The 19,782-nt window shown below is 37.6% G+C and overlaps 1 protein-coding gene across 1 annotated transcript; it reads right to left on the bottom strand.

Moving 5' to 3' along the window:
- Positions 1-1,258: 1,258 nt before the first annotated feature.
- Positions 1,259-9,048, bottom strand: LOC145460316 (substance-P receptor-like). Its single transcript, XM_081445076.1, has 2 exons — positions 7,277-9,048; positions 1,259-5,014 (listed from the first exon to the last, which is right to left on the bottom strand). Exons 1-2 carry the CDS (start codon positions 7,352-7,354, stop codon positions 4,025-4,027), a joined length of 1,068 nt encoding a protein of 355 aa, XP_081301202.1. The 5' UTR covers positions 7,355-9,048; the 3' UTR covers positions 1,259-4,024.
- Positions 9,049-19,782: the final 10,734 nt, after the last annotated feature.

The following is a 19,782-nucleotide window of genomic DNA, read 5'->3' as shown; positions in this document are numbered from 1 at the left end:
TCTCAGTTGGAACAATGGCCGACACATTTTTTGTCGCAAGTTGATAGTAGGTTGCCAGTCTCGACCGATTTCTCATTATGAGAATGAAACGAAAATTTTCTAGGAGCTTCTAGTGTGAAGTCTAGGCCAGACATTTACCAATTCTGAATTGCGGGTAAGCTTTTTTCTTTTTTTTTTTTTTTTTACATCAGAACTAGTCAATAGAAATCATGCTATGTTGAAAACGTTTGTTTATCACACTCGCTTGATATGGATATTTTTTTGGTCGTTTGCGGGGAAACAAGGATCAGCCACCTTCACCGTACCCAACTATTTCATGCTAAGGGGCGCATAAGGCCTCAAGAACAAGGATCAGTATCGTGAATTATTTTTACGTGAACCTTTAGTTCGAGAGTAGCACTTTAAGAAAATGGGCGGGCCCCACCGTTTAACGGTCAAACTCTGACTTGAAGGTGGGGCTTTTTCTTTGATTTGTCAGATGTTCGCGCGAGTTGATGGTGTGATTTTTACCGGTTTCTACCCTCTTTTATCACAATAAGTGCATACTTTTATGGCTTGCTTTGTTCCCTTTATATTTTAATGTTTTCTTGTTAATTTGTTTTTGTAGAGGGTATGTCATCCGTTTGTTCATTGGCCGATGTTCAGAATTTTTGGATCCTGGATCGGATACCATCTCATGCATTTACAGTGAATTTTCGCTATGATAATCATGATCATTGCCTGTCTTGAGTTGGTATCTCAAACAGAAATTTACTACTCTAGTTTACTCTTGGATGTTATTGTTCAATCATTTGTGGCTAATTATTTTTTTATGTTTTTGTTATTTTTAATTTTTTCCCTTTTACATGGCCTTGCATTTACTGAGAACCCAGGAATGGACACTCGAAGCAAATACAAGTTACATCTGTCACCTAAGAACGAGGTGAAGAGAAAGCTCTAACTGTCATGAGCTTGGACATTGATATTCGTATTGGCAATGTCTGAGGCAAATCATCAGTAGGCCATTTACATTAAAAACGTTCAAAGAAGTTGAGCATGACCAAATCGTGTTTATCACGTTGTCTACAAAATAGATACATACAGTACATTGGATTTGTAAGTTGCTATTTTGGAAGAGTCATGGCGTATGAATCCTTTTTGATTTAGAAAATACAGCGAGTGAAATTCGATTATTCAAGCTTTACGCAAGTTTTTAGTGACAAAAAATTGCTTTGTTTCGAATTATTTAACTCTTTTCTTCGTAGGTTTCACTTCTTAGCTCTCGTGGCGTTAAACGACAAAATAACATCTGTCAACAAGCATTTTGTTGGCCAGTGATGCACCGATGTACTTCATGCACAACTTGACATACCGTATGTATCTAAGAAAGAAAGTGGTGAAGTTAAGTTCAATTCCGGAAACTTGAGATCGAATTCGAATATGTCAGAAGCGGCAATAACGTTCCGTTCAGCCGTAGAAATTCCAAAAATGAGTTGTTCGGCACTGAAAATGGCGGCTTTCGATTACAAGACATCCACAGCTGTGACTTGGTCTGCGAAAAATTTAATGTGGATGTCTTTCGAGATTTCTTTCAGCATCGGAAGCTAGCAAACCTTCTATAAGTCATATTTCCATATCACCTTCAGAACACGGAGGCGTTTGCAGCTCGCTTAGCAGAATGCATGTGAAACGCCTCCTGGAACACGCGAGGGTACACACAGTAAATTCGCAGGAAACGATAGCCATTTATTTACTTCTTTTAATATCCATTATCAACACATGTTAAAACTGCATGAGCCCACGTAAGCACAGTCGCAGTTGGAATCAGAAACGTTGGTGGTTATCGTAGGGATAAACCATGTCTTTATTTTTAATCCGTTATGCACGACATGTCATCAGCACCTATAAACAATATGTAATATATCAGGCAAAAACGACCGTATTTGACCACCTATGCAAACACCAAAAGAGAGTTAAAATATACGCATAGCGGAGTATTTTTGACGAACTTCGAGGCCTTTGGAAATGTGGTCAAACACTGTCTTGATTCTTTGATTTACATTTTCGATCGACACCAAAATTTAGGAGCAAGCGGAGAAATAAAATCGTAAAAATCTATGCTAATCAAGATCAGATATGCAAAACCGTCACCTGTTAATTACAAAATTAGGCATTTACTTGTACTGACTATTGTACTATTTTATTTGACATTTAACTAAAACGAAAGCTTTTGTAGACAAGCTAGATGACACATTTACTAAGACTATTTGTAGTTTTTCTTCGAAAGTCGTAAAACAACAAAACTAAAGTAGTCACTCCAGTGAACCAATTAAAACTCAAAGCCAAGACACGTAGCCGACTTAAAAGGCGGGAAAAGGTGTGCGAGCGTGTCATGCTTGGTTTTAGCTTTATTTCTGATTGGATGACAAAGTTTCGCGAGGTTTTTACCGCAGTAGTTGCCTGCTGAGTAATATCTCTCTATCTGTTATTACTCGGGCTTCCGTAGGAAAGCCCGAGTCATAAAATGCAAGCGTTTTGGTCGCCAAAAGAGGGTCATGGTCCCAGGTGTTCCATGCGTAGACCATAAAAACTGGGGACGAGAAACGCGGCATTGCTAGCTCTTCGTGACAGAATGCGGTGTTTTGCGAAGAAAGTTTTGGCAAGAATCGCGCCTTATACGTTCATCACACATGCAAAGATGTCGATCGTTTTCAGAAAGGGTCGGTCCATGAATTATATTGCTTGAAAGCCAGCCAGGTAAGCAAAGTTCACGCTCAAAACGTTCTCGTGAGATAACAACTGAGCCGATTGCGGTATGAGTTCAATCTACGAAAACACTGGCAAAAAAATAGGCAGTCCCTTATAAATGAGAGTCTTTTTCATACTCCTTCCTTGATTCAATAAAAATATGTAGCTTGAATATTTCTTCATAAACTGCGTTAAGGGTCGCAAATTCTTGGAAGTTATCCGCAAAATACACAACTTGAAAGTTTATGCAAATTATGTGCAATGCAATTTAAGCCTAGTCACAGGACTGTTGTTTTCGCAAAGGAGTTTATCGTGATTCGTTTTGGCTCTGTCGAAAGGGATTATCCGTTCTCCAAAGGAGATATGACTCTTGAAAAGGGTTTAAGATCGCAACACGGCAAAGATGTTCAGCTACACAATTTACTCGGATCGTCACGACAAGTAAACAAACTTCGTACAATTTCTGCTAGCATGTACAAAGTAATCGCCATAAGTTGTAAAAAGACCTCGAAATTTTTTTTGCAAACAACTTCTCCATCAATGCGTAGACAGCTGTGCTTTATTCTTGAATCAAAATGGTTTAAACTCAAAACTTTCGATAGGATGAGGAGGACACACTCAACGAAGCAACTTGAGTAGTAAATATCTAAGCGGACCTCTTGTGCTAAAAAATCCTGATTCTTTAATTTCCTTTCATTGTGTCCAATACGCGTTTTCGTAAAGTACGATTTGATACTGTGGTACGAAGCCCGAGTAAACGCGCTTAGAGCGTCTAGTTAGGATAGTGAAATGCTTCGCTGGGAAGCGCTCCTGGAGCATCCCTCCTTGTTGAAACGTTTTTCAACTAAGAAGCTAATCTCTTGCAAATGACACTGGTTAAACTACTGGTAATGAACAGCTGTAAACGAATGAGGGTACATGCCATGTCAGGTGTGTACCGCACTTGTTTTAGCGCGAGACTTTGTAAGATACTGCTATCGACAAATTCGACATAAGCTTAATAGCACCCAATCACAGTGAGTATTTATGGTAAGGAGCGTTATTAGAAATGAAGTAAGACGAAAGCAAATTCGTCAAGAACAAACGGGCACTGGTATTTACACTTAAGCTTCCACCTAGGAGTACTTGGAAGAACCCACTTTGCATGAAGGAGAAACTATATAACTTACATTTTCGTTTCCAGCGTTTAGTTCTTTGTAGAACTCGCTTGGGTTGAAAAACAAACTATTTTTTACATTTTGGCTTTTAGCAAAGCGTTCTTTGTGCAACTCCTTTGGAGTGAAGAACGAACTGTTATTTACACTCTGGCTTCCAACATGGATTTCAGTGTGGAACTCCCTCTGCTTCTTCTGGTGGTGGTTAAGGTCACTTGTCCTCGACGAGTGATTTCCTCTTGGCGACATAGGACCATGTTTTTAAAAGCTGCTTTCATCTTTCCGTTCAGACAAATATACAACCAAGGGTTTATGGCGCTGTTTGCCTGGCTGAACCAGTAGCAAATGTAGATAATTACATAAGGATCCCACATCGCCCCACGCCCACTCACGCCGAAGCTCACACCTTCGTCCATCTGATAGACGTGCACTGGAAGCCAGCAGAGTGCAAACACCACAACAATAATGATGAGCATTCGGATGACTTTCTTCCTGGGGATTTCCTGTTCTCGTTGATTTTCACTTACGTTATGATCCACAGGCACTTCATGGAACCACAGTTTTCGAGCAACTTGGGTGTACAGAACTGAGATGACAGCGAGGGGCAGGAGGAAGCCGACAGCAAAAAAGTAAGCATAGAAGGGCAAAATTAGAGATTTTTCAATTCGACACTTGCCTCGGATGAGCTTGAAAGCAACTGGTACGATTGACATCAAGGCCATGGATGAGATCCAGATAATTGGCGTAATGATCTTAGGCTTCCTGAACCAAATGCTCCGCCGGAAAGGATGCACAACAGCAAAGTATCGATCAAATGCTATTACAGTAAGGCAGAAAATGGAGGCGATCGTCGAGACATAAACAGCATAGTAGAGAAATCTGCAGGCAAAAACCCGAAGAAACTCAGAGCTTCCAAAGACATAAAAGTGAGTAATGCTGACAGGCATCTGAAACACAACAACCATCAAATCAGCCACCGCCATGTTAACAAACATGAAACTTGTCAGATTTCTTGTTCCTGGTTTCTTCCACACGATGTAGATCAGCAGTGTGTTACCAACCAAAGCTACGAGCATTGTTATCGCATAAAGTACGGTCAGAGACAGTGCAATGGTGTCATGGTCTGTCATGTTCTGTGAATCAAAACAAAACAAAAAATGTTCTCAAAGTGAAGGAACCTCTTAAAACTAAACGTTTTAAGGTCGAAAACACAAAAAAGTAATTTTTACGGTGGTTTTGAAATGTTGCGAGTTTTTACTTAATCCCAGTGGTGGTGGATGTTTACTACTCTCTACGTCACAGGTGGACGGTGATGGTGGGAGGGGGTGGTTATTCACTTTCTTACCACAGGACCCTCGTTTCATTTCCGCGCGCTTCCAGGAATATTATTTACAATGTTAGCCTAATTAGCATAAGGCACCAGTTTCTGATCAAGCTACAAAGATATCATTTCTGAATATTAGAAGTACATGACATGATTAGCAGTAAGTTGAACCGATGTATTAAATACGGTCTTGTTTGAGAAGGTTTTAAATAATTAATATTTTACAGAGTACTTTGGTTCATTAGAACATTTACCACCCAGATTTTCTGTAGTTTTTGAAAGAAAATACCTCCTTCAGTATCAGAGCCAAGTAGTTAAACATTCACCAATCACTAGGTCTCGCAAGCTCTTTAAATGTTCCAGTACGTTTCATCTGAATATAATTCACTGTCTTTGGAAAGTCTGCTAAGCAAAGAGATGTGAAGTGTGATGAAAGGCCTTTTAACGGGCTGCGACGAAAATGTTACAAATTATTTCGAATAACGAGACAGAAGCGCAGCTAACAGTACTGTTCTTGGTCCAAACTCTGCCACGACTTATCGATAAACTAAAATCAAAGTGGAACTGTCATTAATTCGTAGATATGGATGTAGCCACTGATTTCCCTTTCCCGGAGGCGTTTGAAACCGCCGTACAGATAAATGAATAGCTTAAAATAACGAAATTCAATGGTGCATTTTGCAAAAAATTCAAACTTCTAATTGATAGATTTTCTTCATGTTTTCGCCAAACGTGGAAAATCGGTAGAGAAAATGATCCACCACAAGACAAATGGGGTCACCGAACGTTCAAGATCGTTAAATATCCAGGCAAAGCTATAGCAATGGTCATCTGCCCTGTCATTGTTTATATTATTAGTTAGCGCGCGCATCGATGCATGACGTGGCGTGTGAATTTGCGCGTGCAGTAAGGATGCGCAGAAACAATTGGCGCGAACGTTCTTAAGGTATCATGGTAGTTGGATTTTTACGAAAAATGCGAAAATCTCTCTCTTTTTTTTTTTTTTTTTTTTTTTTGGTGCTGTTCAAATTGAGAAGCCTGAGATAAATATTTTGCAAAAAGAATGGAGAAAAAAAGCTTTTTTACTTTTTAAGATAAAGGTAAATCTCATTAACCCATTACGGCGCTCTCTAATTAAAATTCACCGCCAGTTGTCAGGTGTAAAGCGATACGCGAACTGCTCTCGATTTGGTTGTTTCATCCCAAGTTAGCTTTCGTTCTTGTCAAATTTTCTTTATGTTAGGACGAAAACGCAAGAAAACTTTTTGCCCATTTTCGTCTTCGTAGAAGCCGAAGAGGCCAAAATCTGGTAGAACAAGATCTTTGGCTCTGAGCGACCGTGGGTCGCAGCTCGGGGGGGGGGGGGGTACTTTGGGAATTTCTGGGTGGGGATGTGCCGCTGGGACCCTGGAACCCTTAGCCTATACCAGAGCTAGTTCAGCTGAATTTTGCTACCCTATACCAGAGTAAACTCCCTAAATCTCCCCAGCTATCGACACTGTTGAGGCTGATTTGCGTAGATTTAAACTTGCCGATTTGTTGATTTTTTTTATATTATTTAGTGGCAATTCCTGGTTTCCTTAGTCTAGATAAAAAATTCAACCAACTAGTCAGTTTTTTGAAAAATTATACCCTATTCTAGACCCAAACGCTCTGATTTATGTACCCTATCCTAAAGTAAACTGCTTGAAAACCATACCCTTCACAGCGGCACATACCTATATAGCCCATATATGGCTGTGCCCCCCCCCCCGGGGAGTCGCAGTGTCCGCAGTGTAACCAAGAAGAGTGGTTGAAGGAACTCGAGGACGCTAGTCCCTCCAATGAAGCTGAAGGACAAACTACAACAAGTGCTAGTCGCACGAAATTGCTGGAGAACGGACGCGATTCCGAAACTTCAACAAGCAGAGAGGAGTCAAGCGCAGATATAGATGTAGACGATGTGGATCTCGAGATTTCCTCTTTTTGGCTTCACGAGGCATGGTTTCAAAAAATGTCTGGAGAACGAAGAAGCCTAAGCTTGAGGAACATAATACCAATGTCGCCGATCGACGGCACTAACAATACAAACCTGTATAAAGCTCCTAGTCGTTTGTTGCTTCTCGGACGATTTCACTGCGACGGGTTTCCGCGCCAGAACTGTAGACATCTGTTTATTTCAAGTTGTCATAACCATTGTTGTTGCAAACTGACCCATGCCGACATCTGTCAGTGTAGAGGGGATGTTTAACAGCTAATCATACCTTCTTCGAAAAAGAGTGTCGGGCTTTGTGTAATTTCGATTCCGCTTCAAAGTTATGGCCTCTTTAGTAGAAGGAAACGTCCGCATTGAGAATATCAAACTTTAAGGGTGTAGAAAAAACCCCAACCCATATCTGAAAAATCGCCGACACCCGATGTCAATTGCACCGCTCCGATAATTCACGTGCGAAAGTGAACCACTTTAAGCCAAACCGTGGTCCTGGGTATTTCTTTTGATATCACTGCGACAATAGCTTCTTAGAAAATTTAAGAGAAATGATTGTAGTCTATAACTATTAAGTTTTCAGAAAATGTATAGGTTGATGTGCTTTTCTTTCAAAGCGCCAGCGTAAGAGCGCGATTTCCAAACACTCTCAATCCACCTACCATGATACTTTAATATGTCAGTTGAAGACAGCTGTTTTTGTATTCCGGCAAAAAACCTCTCCTTTACTGACCGTGGTCACCTAAAGCAAACTGCTGTTACTGTTTGGTGTTATTATTTCATCATTCTTTTGGCTATATTCACTACCCTTAAAGTATACTAGTAACACATTTCAAGCTAGAGTGGTTACATATAATAGCCGAGGTTAAAACCTCTTGATATCTGTGTTTACATAGTTGAGAATGATCCAGATGTTTTCGGTATCACGTTCATGTAGTTGAACCGTGAAGCATTCCTTTAGGTTAGACATCAAACACGAATTAATCGTTTCCTAACTAAACTGGGGCTATTCCTGAAAACGTGAAGTCTAGTTCGTGTACTTCTTAACAACCTTTTAACAACCTTTTAACAACCTCGCTAAGAATTCAGTTAAAAGTGCCGCAAACCGCCGGTTGGCAATTATTTTTACCTGGCTCTCTTACATCCAAAACATTCAAGTAATGTAGGATGCTTCATGATTCTTAATACGGCAGCTCACAAGGGTCACCAACCATTTTAATTTTTTTAATGTTTGTGTTTGTTTTTTCTTTTAAGTTTTGTTTTCATTTTTGTTTTTTGCGTCCCTTCTAATATTTTCCCTTCGCCAAAAGGAGCTCACATGCAATATGTCTACATTTGTCGAGTTTATATCACACTCAAACACGAAAACCTCAAACAATAAAACACAGAACACGCAAACAACGAAACGATCATCGTAGAGTGTGAAAATAATTTCCTTCGTTGCTTTTGAAGCCAGTAGAAGTTCAGGGCCGTAGCCAGACTTTCAACACAAATAAGGCTACTCTTGCGGGCTCCTTGAAATAATTAGTTCGCTTTAAGAGCATAAGATTACATTCGTTTGCGTGAGGCTTGAGAGCTCTGAAAATGATATGCTTTTATTTATACAACGACCTTTCAACAGCTTCTTACAAGTTAACGAACTATTCACATAATATTAAAACCCAAAGAGTAAGAAGAAAAAGAAGATGAAGAAAAAATCCTTGACTTTACTTGCAATCTTTGTGACCTTTGTACTTGCTATATTCTTCTCCTGAGACAAGTGAACAAGCAATAAAGTAGTAGTAGAGATTATAGTAACCGATGTGTGATTACGCTTGACGAGCAAAACACAACGGTCAGGTCATGGCTACTGCCAGCAAAACATGATCGATGGTCTACACTCCCTTAACCTTTTGCATTTTTGTTTTCGTGCTTGTTTTTAATATTTGTTTGCGTTTTATTCTTTTTTTGAACAGAAAAAAAACAAAAAAAAAACGAAGACGACAATGAAGAACAAAGACAAAAAAAGAAGACAAAACAAAACTTTAAGAAACGAAAAAAGAATTAAAAACAAAAACAAAACAAAACAAAAGTTAACGAACAAGAAAACAAAAACGAAAACAAAAATTAAAAAAAAAACAAAAAAACAAGCAGGTCTTAGAAACAATTGATCTTGCTTGCTGGTTATCTCAAAGCTATTCGTAGCTGTTTACATAGTTCAGAAGCTTTAGCTGCGAACCTTTCAGATAATTTAAAACTCCCTGGTGTAACCTGCCGATAACGCATTGTTTTTAGATAAAATACTATTTGCTAATCAGATGAGAAGAGAAATGGATGTCAGAGAAGACCCGATGAGTGCGTGTAACTAACAATATGCAAATTATCTTTTCGCTCGAGGGCGATGACTAATTAAGCGAAGGCCGACTGGTAGCAAGTCTACATAACGGCATAAACATAACGACATAAGAAGGACGTCACCTCGTTATGTTTGTAGTGTGAACATGTTCACATTTTGACATATTAGCAACAAAACAGCATGAACAAAACAACATAAGGATATTTTCATTATGCCTTTATATGTCGATGTTCGTATTACCGACATAAAGCGAATACGCAGTTATGTCGCTAGTGTGAAGTAGGCCTAACACCAGTGCAAATATTACCTACTAATGTTCAAATTCCGTATGTCCTCCGGTTACAAATGAGTAGGTGACTCATTCGCAGGCAAAACCCCCTTCATTATGCCGTGGATATAGACATATCCACGAGTAAAAACTGACACCAACAAATGGTATATTTCAGTATTAGCGGAATCCTTAGTTTAACCATGCATCTAAATTATTCAATTTGGGCAAATCTATTGTTCGGCCGTTGTCAACGGTCCCCGTAGTGTTAACATGCCAATTTCGATATATTAAAATTGTAACTTATACAAAAATTGATGGCGACGGAGAGTTTGTTTTTTCCTTCCTGAACAACCCGAAGCTACAAAACCTTTGTATTCATCTCTACACTATATGACAGAACGATTTTTAAGTGAACACCTGTTTAAACCAAGCTTTACACAGAGAAACGCACACATCCTCGATATTAGCTGATATTCTCCGCCCGCGCCTCAAAGGGATTGCGGTGAGAACATTTCACATTAACGAATATATCTTGAGCAGATAGAAGCTTTTATACAACCCATCGGCTAAATATCCTGCTCTAACAGATTAAGATCAAGATAACAGACAATAATATATTTGTTTTGTGACCTCGCGCGTCTGGCGACCTATGCACACCGTTTTGATTCGAGTGTAATATAAAGCCATCACTCGAATAATCAGTGAATAATGAAACGTTTACTATTGAGAACTGATTCAAGACATGCTCAAAACAATTTCCTGTATCACTTTGATACCACACATCATGAGGCGCCAGACATTCATTTCGCGACAAATCAAAATAACGTACCCAGCAACGAAAAGTTCTTTTAAAGGAGCTACGTCACGGTTTCTCATCTTGAGAAGTTTAGCCTAAATATTTTCATGTTGGTCGTTTGCAATCCGTGTTCATCTTCTCCATCATGACCATCCTTGTTTCTTTATGGTAAATTATTATCTCTTTGGTGTTTCAGTAAACTACAATTTCCTGTTTTCTTTCACCTTAAAGATAATTTTGTAAGTGGTCAAAATAACACAAAATGCCGAGACTGAGCTCCTTAAGTTTCTGGAAATCCCATGCAAAATACTAACGGCAGAGGTTGGATTTTGTATGTCATTCCAAGTGACCGATCTCCTAGAACTTATCATGCTTAGACTGTAGCTGCACTGTAGCCAACGAAAAACAGCTCTCCATCACCAACTTTAGCTAAGCGAGGTCATAAGTGTAAAAAGAAAGAAAAAAGAAAATAAATCTCTATACAGTAAGTACCTCAGCTTAGTGTTTGTAGATCAGAATTCTGGGTTCTAATAAAGCAGAAAACGAGTTGTTGTCACTCCAGGTTGTTCAGTGTAATTTTAGTTAGCTCTAGTAAGCCCGACCTGTCATGACTGTCGGATCATATGCAGGTGGCCATGATAAGAGTATTAAGTGGCAGTCTCGCTAAAAGCGGTCCACTCGACTTCGGGACCAAAAATCGTTTTCCTTCATTTTTTGTCAGTGAAAAGGGTTTGACACATATATATAAAAAAGCAATTTATTATTTTCCAATTCCTTCTTTTTGCTTTGCTACGAGCCAAAATTGAATTTTTTTAATCTGTTCTCGCGTGCAATCCAATGAGATACCCGCCGGTTTGAACTTATAGAATGGTTTATTAAGGTATGAAATTTACTGTGGTGTGCTTTTTAGGCTTCATTTAGACCCAACTTTTGAGATCTTCCCCGTCAAATTTGGCTAAATTTTAGTAGGTGATCAAAGGCCTCGGAGTAGGGTATCTTCCAGCCTCGCTGGTAAGCTTCGAATTTTTCGAAAAGTTTCCATATTTCGTCAGGCAAAGTAATGAATGTACCTTAAAATTCGCATGAAAACGAATTTCCGTGAGCTGCATTTTAGGCGACGTAGCATGCTTCACAAAATCGGTGAATTTTACCTTTCTGATCACGGTCGGCAACCTCAGTTTGGCCAAAATTCAATTTTGGCTCGTAGCAAAGCAAAAAGAAGGAATTGGAAAATAATAAATTGCCTTTTTATATATATGTGTCAAACCCTTTTCACTGACAAAAAATGAAGGAAAACGATTTTTGGTCCCGAAGTCGAGTGGACCGCTTTCAGCGGGACTGCCACTTAACTACGTTTGCTTAATTTTTTTCTTATTTGTCCTTGTAGGTGAAGAAGAAAGGAGAGAAAACGGAATAAATTTCAGCCGCCGAGCTACAACTGAGAATCGTAATTAACCTTACCAAATAAAGCCAATAATGCAAGAACAGATTAACTGTTGGGGATTGAAGAAGAGTTTTATAGGGCAGTTTCCTTGGATTTAGGAAATGGAAATTACAAAACTTCAACTTATTCTAGTGCTGTTTTTATTGCTTTATGGCTAATTTTGAGGTTTAGAGAAAGTAAGAATTTTAAACGATTTATTTTAAAACATAAAATTTTCATTTTATTTACAATTATGTTTGAATATCTCGGCCTCGGGTTTATTCTTAAAATATTCTTCAAATTTCGTAAATTTCAGCCTCGATATTCTTATAAAATAAATTCTTATATCAATAGATAAAAAAAGAGGGTAACTTGGAATTTCCCGAAAATTAAAATGTGGTTCTAGGACAAAGTCGGCACTTAAGAAGGTTTGTTTCACTAACATAACAAGCGACAAATGAAGATGGGTTTTAGCAAGATCTATAGCTGAAGTTCAGTTACGATATATGTTTATTCGGAAAATTACAATAACACGGAGATACTGTTATAACGAGGTTGTGAGCAAAGAAATGAAGAATCAAACTTACGTACCTTAAAAATGGCTGTTCTTAGAGAGGAGTTGCCTGCCTTTCGTGTGTTAACACAGAGTGCAAAACTGTCATAAAACCCATTATACAGGCGGTGAAATTTTCGAAGGGCGCGGATCCATTTGATAAGCTGCGCCCTGCCCTATTTTTTTTTTTTTTTTTTTTTTTTTTAATTAAAGTTCACATTACATTTATAGACGTCATTTGTTTCACATTGGTCATCTATTTGAGACAACTGCTGGATTTAGTGCGCCAAGAGCACTTAAAAGCGCTGTACTGTATTTATTTCAGCATGAAGTCATGCGGACAAGAGTAGCAAGTCGTCTGTTTCGCGCCGTTGTGTATCGTCCTCTACTCCTCTACTTAGAACCCTTTGTGGGGCAAACTTTGAAAAATCTAGCTTCCTAATTCAAGTTTTAACTCTGCAGATTACAAAAAGACTGAAAAAGGTAATTTTGTATCGTTTAACTCTGGGGTGTATCATGAAGGGAAAATTTTTATTCATTCTTTCTTTTCTCTCTCTCTATTTTTTTACAGGGAGGTGTTGAATATAGGGTTTTCCTCATTGGTTCGGTGCCATCTAGAGCATGATCTTTTGGCATATAATATGTATGAAAAGAGAAAACAAAAAGAAACAAAAATATAATAATAATAATAATAATAATAATAACAATAATAATAAAAACAGAACAAAATTTAAAAAATATATATTTAAATTCTCTCAACGCTAACTGATAAATTGGAAAACGACCGACCCGGATGCTTGAAAACGGCGCAATGTGGGCTGCCGAAAATGAAACGACTTTTTGAAAACCTTCTTGAACAGTTGAATTTAACGCGGGCTAAATTAAATTACGAGACTTCAACTTATTCTAATGCTCAAACTCTCAGATGTCAGTTATAAAAACAAACAATAAAAATGGGGACTTAAGACACTCTCTTCGCCTTGCAAAAAATCGACACTCCGAGAGAGCTTCGTGAGTAAAATCGAGACTGTGAGACGCACATAACTGCTAAAAAGAAAAGGACTGCGAGACCCGTAAAATTCGACGAAACGTTTGCGAGACCCATGGTTTTTGAAGGACCCGATTAGCCACCATTAAATTAATGTAGGCATGCTCTAACGGGCATGAATTAAGCGTTTCTGTGGTCTTGTGTAAGGCGATCCAGGTTTTATGGACGGGAAAAAAGTTGTTTTTCCAAATTTATAGGGATGGTAACATGGGAGAAGGAAACATTTTACACACAATTATCCAGTGGAATAAAAATACAAGGTATTTCGTTTGCCACCAACATGCGTACACATGGAAAATTAGTAATTCATATTTTAATTAAAACTCAAATTGTCTTCATCAGTAAGATCTGTCTTCTTAATGGCGCGCAACATAGTTTTGTGTACATCTTAGCAATTAGATAGAGTTGTAACGATATCAGTTAACCAAACTTTACCGAGCTCAAAGCAAACGCTTAATTGCTAGAGGAAGTTTTCACTCAGTTGCAAGGAATTGCAACTTTCACTTCAGTAGCCGAAATATTTCCTGTGTCGATTAATGAACATATCAGTTCGCGAAAAAATGAAAACATGACGTATTTTCGACTCCAATGAGTGAAAATGAGGCAATAAATCGACAAATGAAAATGAATAACATGTAGGAAATGATGAGTGAAGAAGAGACGGTATATTGGTTAATAGTATGTTGGTGGAGAATCAGGATCTCTACCGAAAGGCCTGTCTCCTTAATGGCCCACAACGCAGTCTTGTACACGTCTTGGCACTTAGAAGGGGCTGTGACTATATCAGTTAACAAACCTTAGTGTAGAAAAGGAAGAACTAGGGTGACTTTCGAAATTTCAACTTGTTTCTTCTATTAAAAGCTTAAGAATAGGACGATAAAAATGGGGAAAAAATAACTCAAAAAAAAATCCATTTAGTCATTTCATTTATTTATTTGTATATCTGGTTAAAGCTGAGCAATTCTAGCACTTATTCTTGTAAAATTTCGGTTTAATAAAAGGTTTTCTGTCTATATATCTTCCCAGAAGTTTCATAGAAATTCTTATTTTTACCAAAGTTTGGAAGTTATCACGCACAAAGCGCAATTCAGAATTTAACTCTCAGTTGAGAAGTGGTGCATTTTGTAACTGGCAGCTGAAATTTGAGATTTGTAAATTTCTCGATAGCTTATGGTCTAGAGGTTTAGCTCCTACATTCTTTTTTGTTCTTTTAATAAGACTATTGTTTTTCCGGCCGAGGTTGAATGTTGTCGTTTTAATTTTCCGCCGATTTTAGGCTGAAAATATTCGTATGAAAATGTCTTAGATCATATAATGTAGCACATTCCTGTTTCCGAATGTATTTGGCGATTGAATGGTGTTAAAGTAATTTTGGAGCCAGTCTGTATGTATTGAAGCCTAATATGACGTCCATATTGTCTTACAGAAATGTTATTAGCATCGAACATACGGCTAGTACTGTTTTTGTTGCTTTATGGCTGATTTTGAAGTTGAGAGAAAGGAAGAACTTTATACGATTTATTTTAAAATATAAAGCCTTTCAACGCACGAAATTATGTTTGAATATCTCAGCCTCGGGTTTATTCTTAAAATATTCTTAAAATTTCAGCCTCCATATTCTTATAAAATAAATTCTTATATAAATATATAAAAAAGAGGGTAACTTGGAATTTCCCGGAAATTTCTTGTTAAATGAGGTTCTTGCACAAAATCAACACTTTAGCAGGTTTGTTTCATTAACATAATAAGCGACAAATGAATATGAATTTTAGATCTTTTTTTTAGCAAGATGTCTAGTTGAAGTTCAGTTACGATAGATGTAAATTCGGAAAATTCAGTCACACGGAGAAACTGTTATAACGAGGCTCTGAGCAAAGAAATGAAGAATTGAACCTACGTACCTTGAAAATTTTAAAATACGAAGTGCAATGCCAAGGCTGTTGTTAAAGAGGAGATGCCTGCCTTTCGTGTGTTGACATAGAGTGCAAAACTGTCATAAAACCCATTACACAGGCGGTAAAATTTTCGAAGGGCACGGATCAATTTGATAAGCTTCGCCCTGCCTTATTTTTATTAAAGTTTACATTACATATATAGACGTCATTTGTTTCACACTGGTCAATCGTTTGAGGCAACTGCCGGATCTGTAATTCATCAAAGTAAATTCAATTTTTATTTTTAGTTTATTAGTGCGATTGTAACTAGTGTAGCATGGTAGCTGTTAGTAGAAGTAATTAACCCGAGGAAAACAGCGTCTGCTAATGGACTCAGTTAGTTTTTAAACAGTTCTAAGAACTCCATTAACTTTGTTTAGTTTTAGTAGTCTTTGGTTTTGCTCTTGGGTCCCGTCCACACAATGCCAGAGAAACAGTTTGAAAAAAACGCAACAATCGACGGTCATTTTGGATTTGTGTTTGAGTAAAAAGTTGGCTGGGAATCACATGTTTATAACGTTTTCATCGATTTCGAAAAGATCCGTTTTCAAAATGTTTTCCTTCCACACTAAACCGCGAAGCCGGCATTTTCAAATATTCCACCGTTTTCGTGACGGATTATTGTGGATGGTAAGCCAAACCGTAGAAATAAAACTGCGTTCTTAAATTTCTCCGTCGTAGTATGAACATGGACGGGGTTTAAACTTTCTTCAGCGCTAATGCATCACCGAATGCAAGGGTGTTTTCGCAAAAAGAATACTCTGTTGTAAATTACACAGATTATGATTTCAATAAACTGTAAATACGAACTGAAAATCATAAAGTGATAGTAAATACTAGTTTTAAACTTCCAAGAATATTCTTTGAGTGAATGAAAGAGAATTTTAATTAGCTTGACAAGAACATAACTGGGGACACTATCTACATATTAAAAAATATCTTCGCCACACAGAATTAAAGCTATTTACAATTTAAACCAGCAGCAATGAATCAGCTGTCACTGAAACACTGATTATCTGCAAGAAAAAAGATTAAATAGGTTGATTGAAACTACCAAGATCAAGATTATGAAGTATAAACAGAAGTGTGTTTGGTCTTGGCGCACCGTTTAGTTTCCACTGATAGTTTATGCAAGGTGCAAGAAAATAAAATTAATAATGATAATTAATAATAACAATACCCAAAAAAGAAAACATTCTTCAGTTCATTCACCAAAAAAGAGTTCAGTATTCACCACTAGATAATTACAGATGTGGTGTGACATTGGAAATAATCAAGAGAATAAGTTATTACGAAGTTTATATCCTTGTCGACTGCAATTTCAGATTCGTACGGACTTTTATATTACAGAACACTTTCACTTATTAGTGTTACCACACGAAAGCAAGATCGACGAACAATTTGTATTTTTTTTTTTTTTTTTTTTCGTGTTATTAGTGTTATTTGGTCACTAGCCAATATAAAAATTTTAAACCCAAAAAAAAGGAAGAAAAAAACTAGAATCTTTGGTTTAGGTTTTCTTTTTAAAAAATGTACTGAAATACCATTACATTAAATTTAACACCCGCGGAAATTACCGGGGTGAAAATTTAAAACTCCTAAGGAAGATCGACGAACAATTTGTATTTTTTTTTTTTTTTTTTTTTTTTTTTGTCGTGTTTTGTCATTAAATCCAAGAAAAGTCTTTGACAAGAAGTCTTAAATCGGCTCTAATAAGAAGTTGCAATGTCCGGTAGCCGTAAAGCATCCTCCAAATTGATTAAAAATTAATTAAAAATGGAAGAAAAAATGTCCGAATTTTGGACTCCAATTGTTATAAATAGGTTTGTCGAAATCAGGAAATGAATTTCATGTGAGAAATGATAAAGGAAGTGAAAGTAGTATTTTCATTAAGTTGGTCAGGACTGTCAGAATTTTCTTACTATTGTTTTAGTGTAAATTTCTTGCTCATTTTTTTTTTAGTACACAGTGTGCATGAACTTTATTACTTTAGTATGATAGGTGAGGGTACACGCAATTAAGTTAAGGAATTAACACACTTTTAAAACAGCAACTCCCAAAAAAATATAAGGAAAATGGATTCTTACACTGGTTTCATAAATTTGGTAAATTAAGAAAAACAGTTTTTGTTTTTGTTTTTGCTTTTGCTTTTGCTTTTGCTTTTGCTTTTGCTTTTGCTTTTGCTTTTGCTTTTGCTTTTGCTTTTGCTTTTGCTTTTGCTTTTGCTTTTGCTTTTGCTTTTGCTTTTGCTTTTGCTTTTGCTTTTGCTTTTGCTTTTGCTTTTGCTTTTGCTTTTGCTTTTGCTTTTGCTTTTGCTTTTGCTTTTGCTTTTGCTTTTGCTTTTGCTTTTGCTTTTGCTTTTGCTTTTGCTTTTGCTTTTGCTTTTGCTTTTGCTTTTGCTTTTGCTTTTGCTTTTGCTTTTGCTTTTGCTTTTGCTTTTGCTTTTGCTTTTGCTTTTGCTTTTGCTTTTGCTTTTGCTTTTGCTTTTGCTTTTGCTTTTGCTTTTGCTTTTGCTTTTGCTTTTGCTTTTGCTTTTGCTTTTGCTTTTGCTTTTGCTTTTGCTTTTGCTTTTGCTTTTGCTTTTGCTTTTGCTTTTGCTTTTGCTTTTGCTTTTGCTTTTGCTTTTGCTTTTGCTTTTGCTTTTGCTTTTGCTTTTGCTTTTGCTTTTGCTTTTGCTTTTGCTTTTGCTTTTGCTTTTGCTTTTGCTTTTGCTTTTGCTTTTGCTTTTGCTTTTGCTTTTGCTTTTGCTTTTGCTTTTGCTTTTGCTTTTGCTTTTGCTTTTGCTTTTGCTTTTGCTTTTGCTTTTGCTTTTGCTTTTGCTTTTGCTTTTGCTTTTGCTTTTGCTTTTGCTTTTGCTTTTGCTTTTGCTTTTGCTTTTGCTTTTGCTTTTGCTTTTGCTTTTGCTTTTGCTTTTGCTTTTGCTTTTGCTTTTGCTTTTGCTTTTGCTTTTGCTTTTGCTTTTGCTTTTGCTTTTGCTTTTGCTTTTGCTTTTGCTTTTGCTTTTGCTTTTGCTTTTGCTTTTGTTTTTGTTTTTGTTTTTGTTTTGTTTTTTGTTTGTCTTTACTAAGAAAGTAAATTTTGATGACCAGCCTAACACATACTCCCCGAATTCTCTTCCTCCTCCCCCACCCCCTCCCCTTTATACGCCTGCTACGCAGGCTACGATGCGTATAACTTTGAAATTTTCTAAAACTCCAAGTTAAATTTCATGCGGATATGACAACGCTAAATAACTGCAAAAGGATGACATTTAAATACTATGGTTTAATTTTTCCCACCAGGCTTATTATTTCGGCTTGCTAAGCGCTCGTAAAAAGACGGTAATTTTGGGATCGAGTCTTTCGGGGAAAAATACCATGAAGGCCGCCTTGACCACAGGCGGCCCAAGCTCTCAATGTTATCCTTTTTTTTTCCTTTTTATGCGAACGTTCAGGCTAACGCGACATATGGCATGTACTATTACATAACGACCGAATTTGACCACGCGAAACATGACTCCCGCCTTGCAGCATATGGAGGTGTTGTGTTACAACGGTTTGAATTTATAGTGGTTTGTATGGGAATGCAACGGCTTTGCTTGAAAAGCCAATTATTCTTATAGTTTGTGAATAAAATCTACTTACCCTGTTGCTGTGTTGTATTCTTTGTTGTTTGCCAGCTCCTCGGGCCGATCTAAAGCGATTTCGGCGAGTTACCGTTCTGTGGGTTTCCACTACTGAAGGAAAGACAAGGCCGGACACTGATTTCCGGAGTGCCCGCCGCTCGAAGCGAATAAATCCACTGAAAATAACCCTGCCGGCTCAATTCCTCCGTAGAATCGAAGAAGAAATGTTGAAGTTCCATGTCAGTTCACTCGCTACGCGATTCCGTCCACAACGCCTTCGCAACGATACATTTATTTCGAGATTGCTTCGCTCGCAAACTCGAAAACAGCCGCGTCACAAAAGTTAGGACACTTTCGCGGTGTTGGGTAACTATAATTAGCCCGACCGGGGGTAGTCAGCAACGATTTGTCAACGGTCAAACCAAAATGCTCCCCGGGTACCCTCGTGCTTTAGTTGTCAAACCCATAAAGGGAGTGCCCGGTACCCGGGCGAGGAACACTCTGAGAGTGAATTTTATTACCCCGACGAGCTACAATATCAGGAGAACAGCAAATCCATAGCGTTAAATCTTGAATGAGTTGGTGCCGGACAGGACGAAGGAAACAGCCAAGAAGAAATTGAAACTTTCGTCAAATAGCTATATCAA

The sequence above is a fragment of the Orbicella franksi genome, chromosome 11 (genome assembly GCF_964199315.1).
Source record: "Orbicella franksi chromosome 11, jaOrbFran1.1, whole genome shotgun sequence".
Lineage (NCBI taxonomy): Eukaryota > Metazoa > Cnidaria > Anthozoa > Scleractinia > Merulinidae > Orbicella > Orbicella franksi.
Note: the sequence above shows the minus strand (reverse complement) of the source record. Positions and strands in the feature narration are given on the sequence as shown.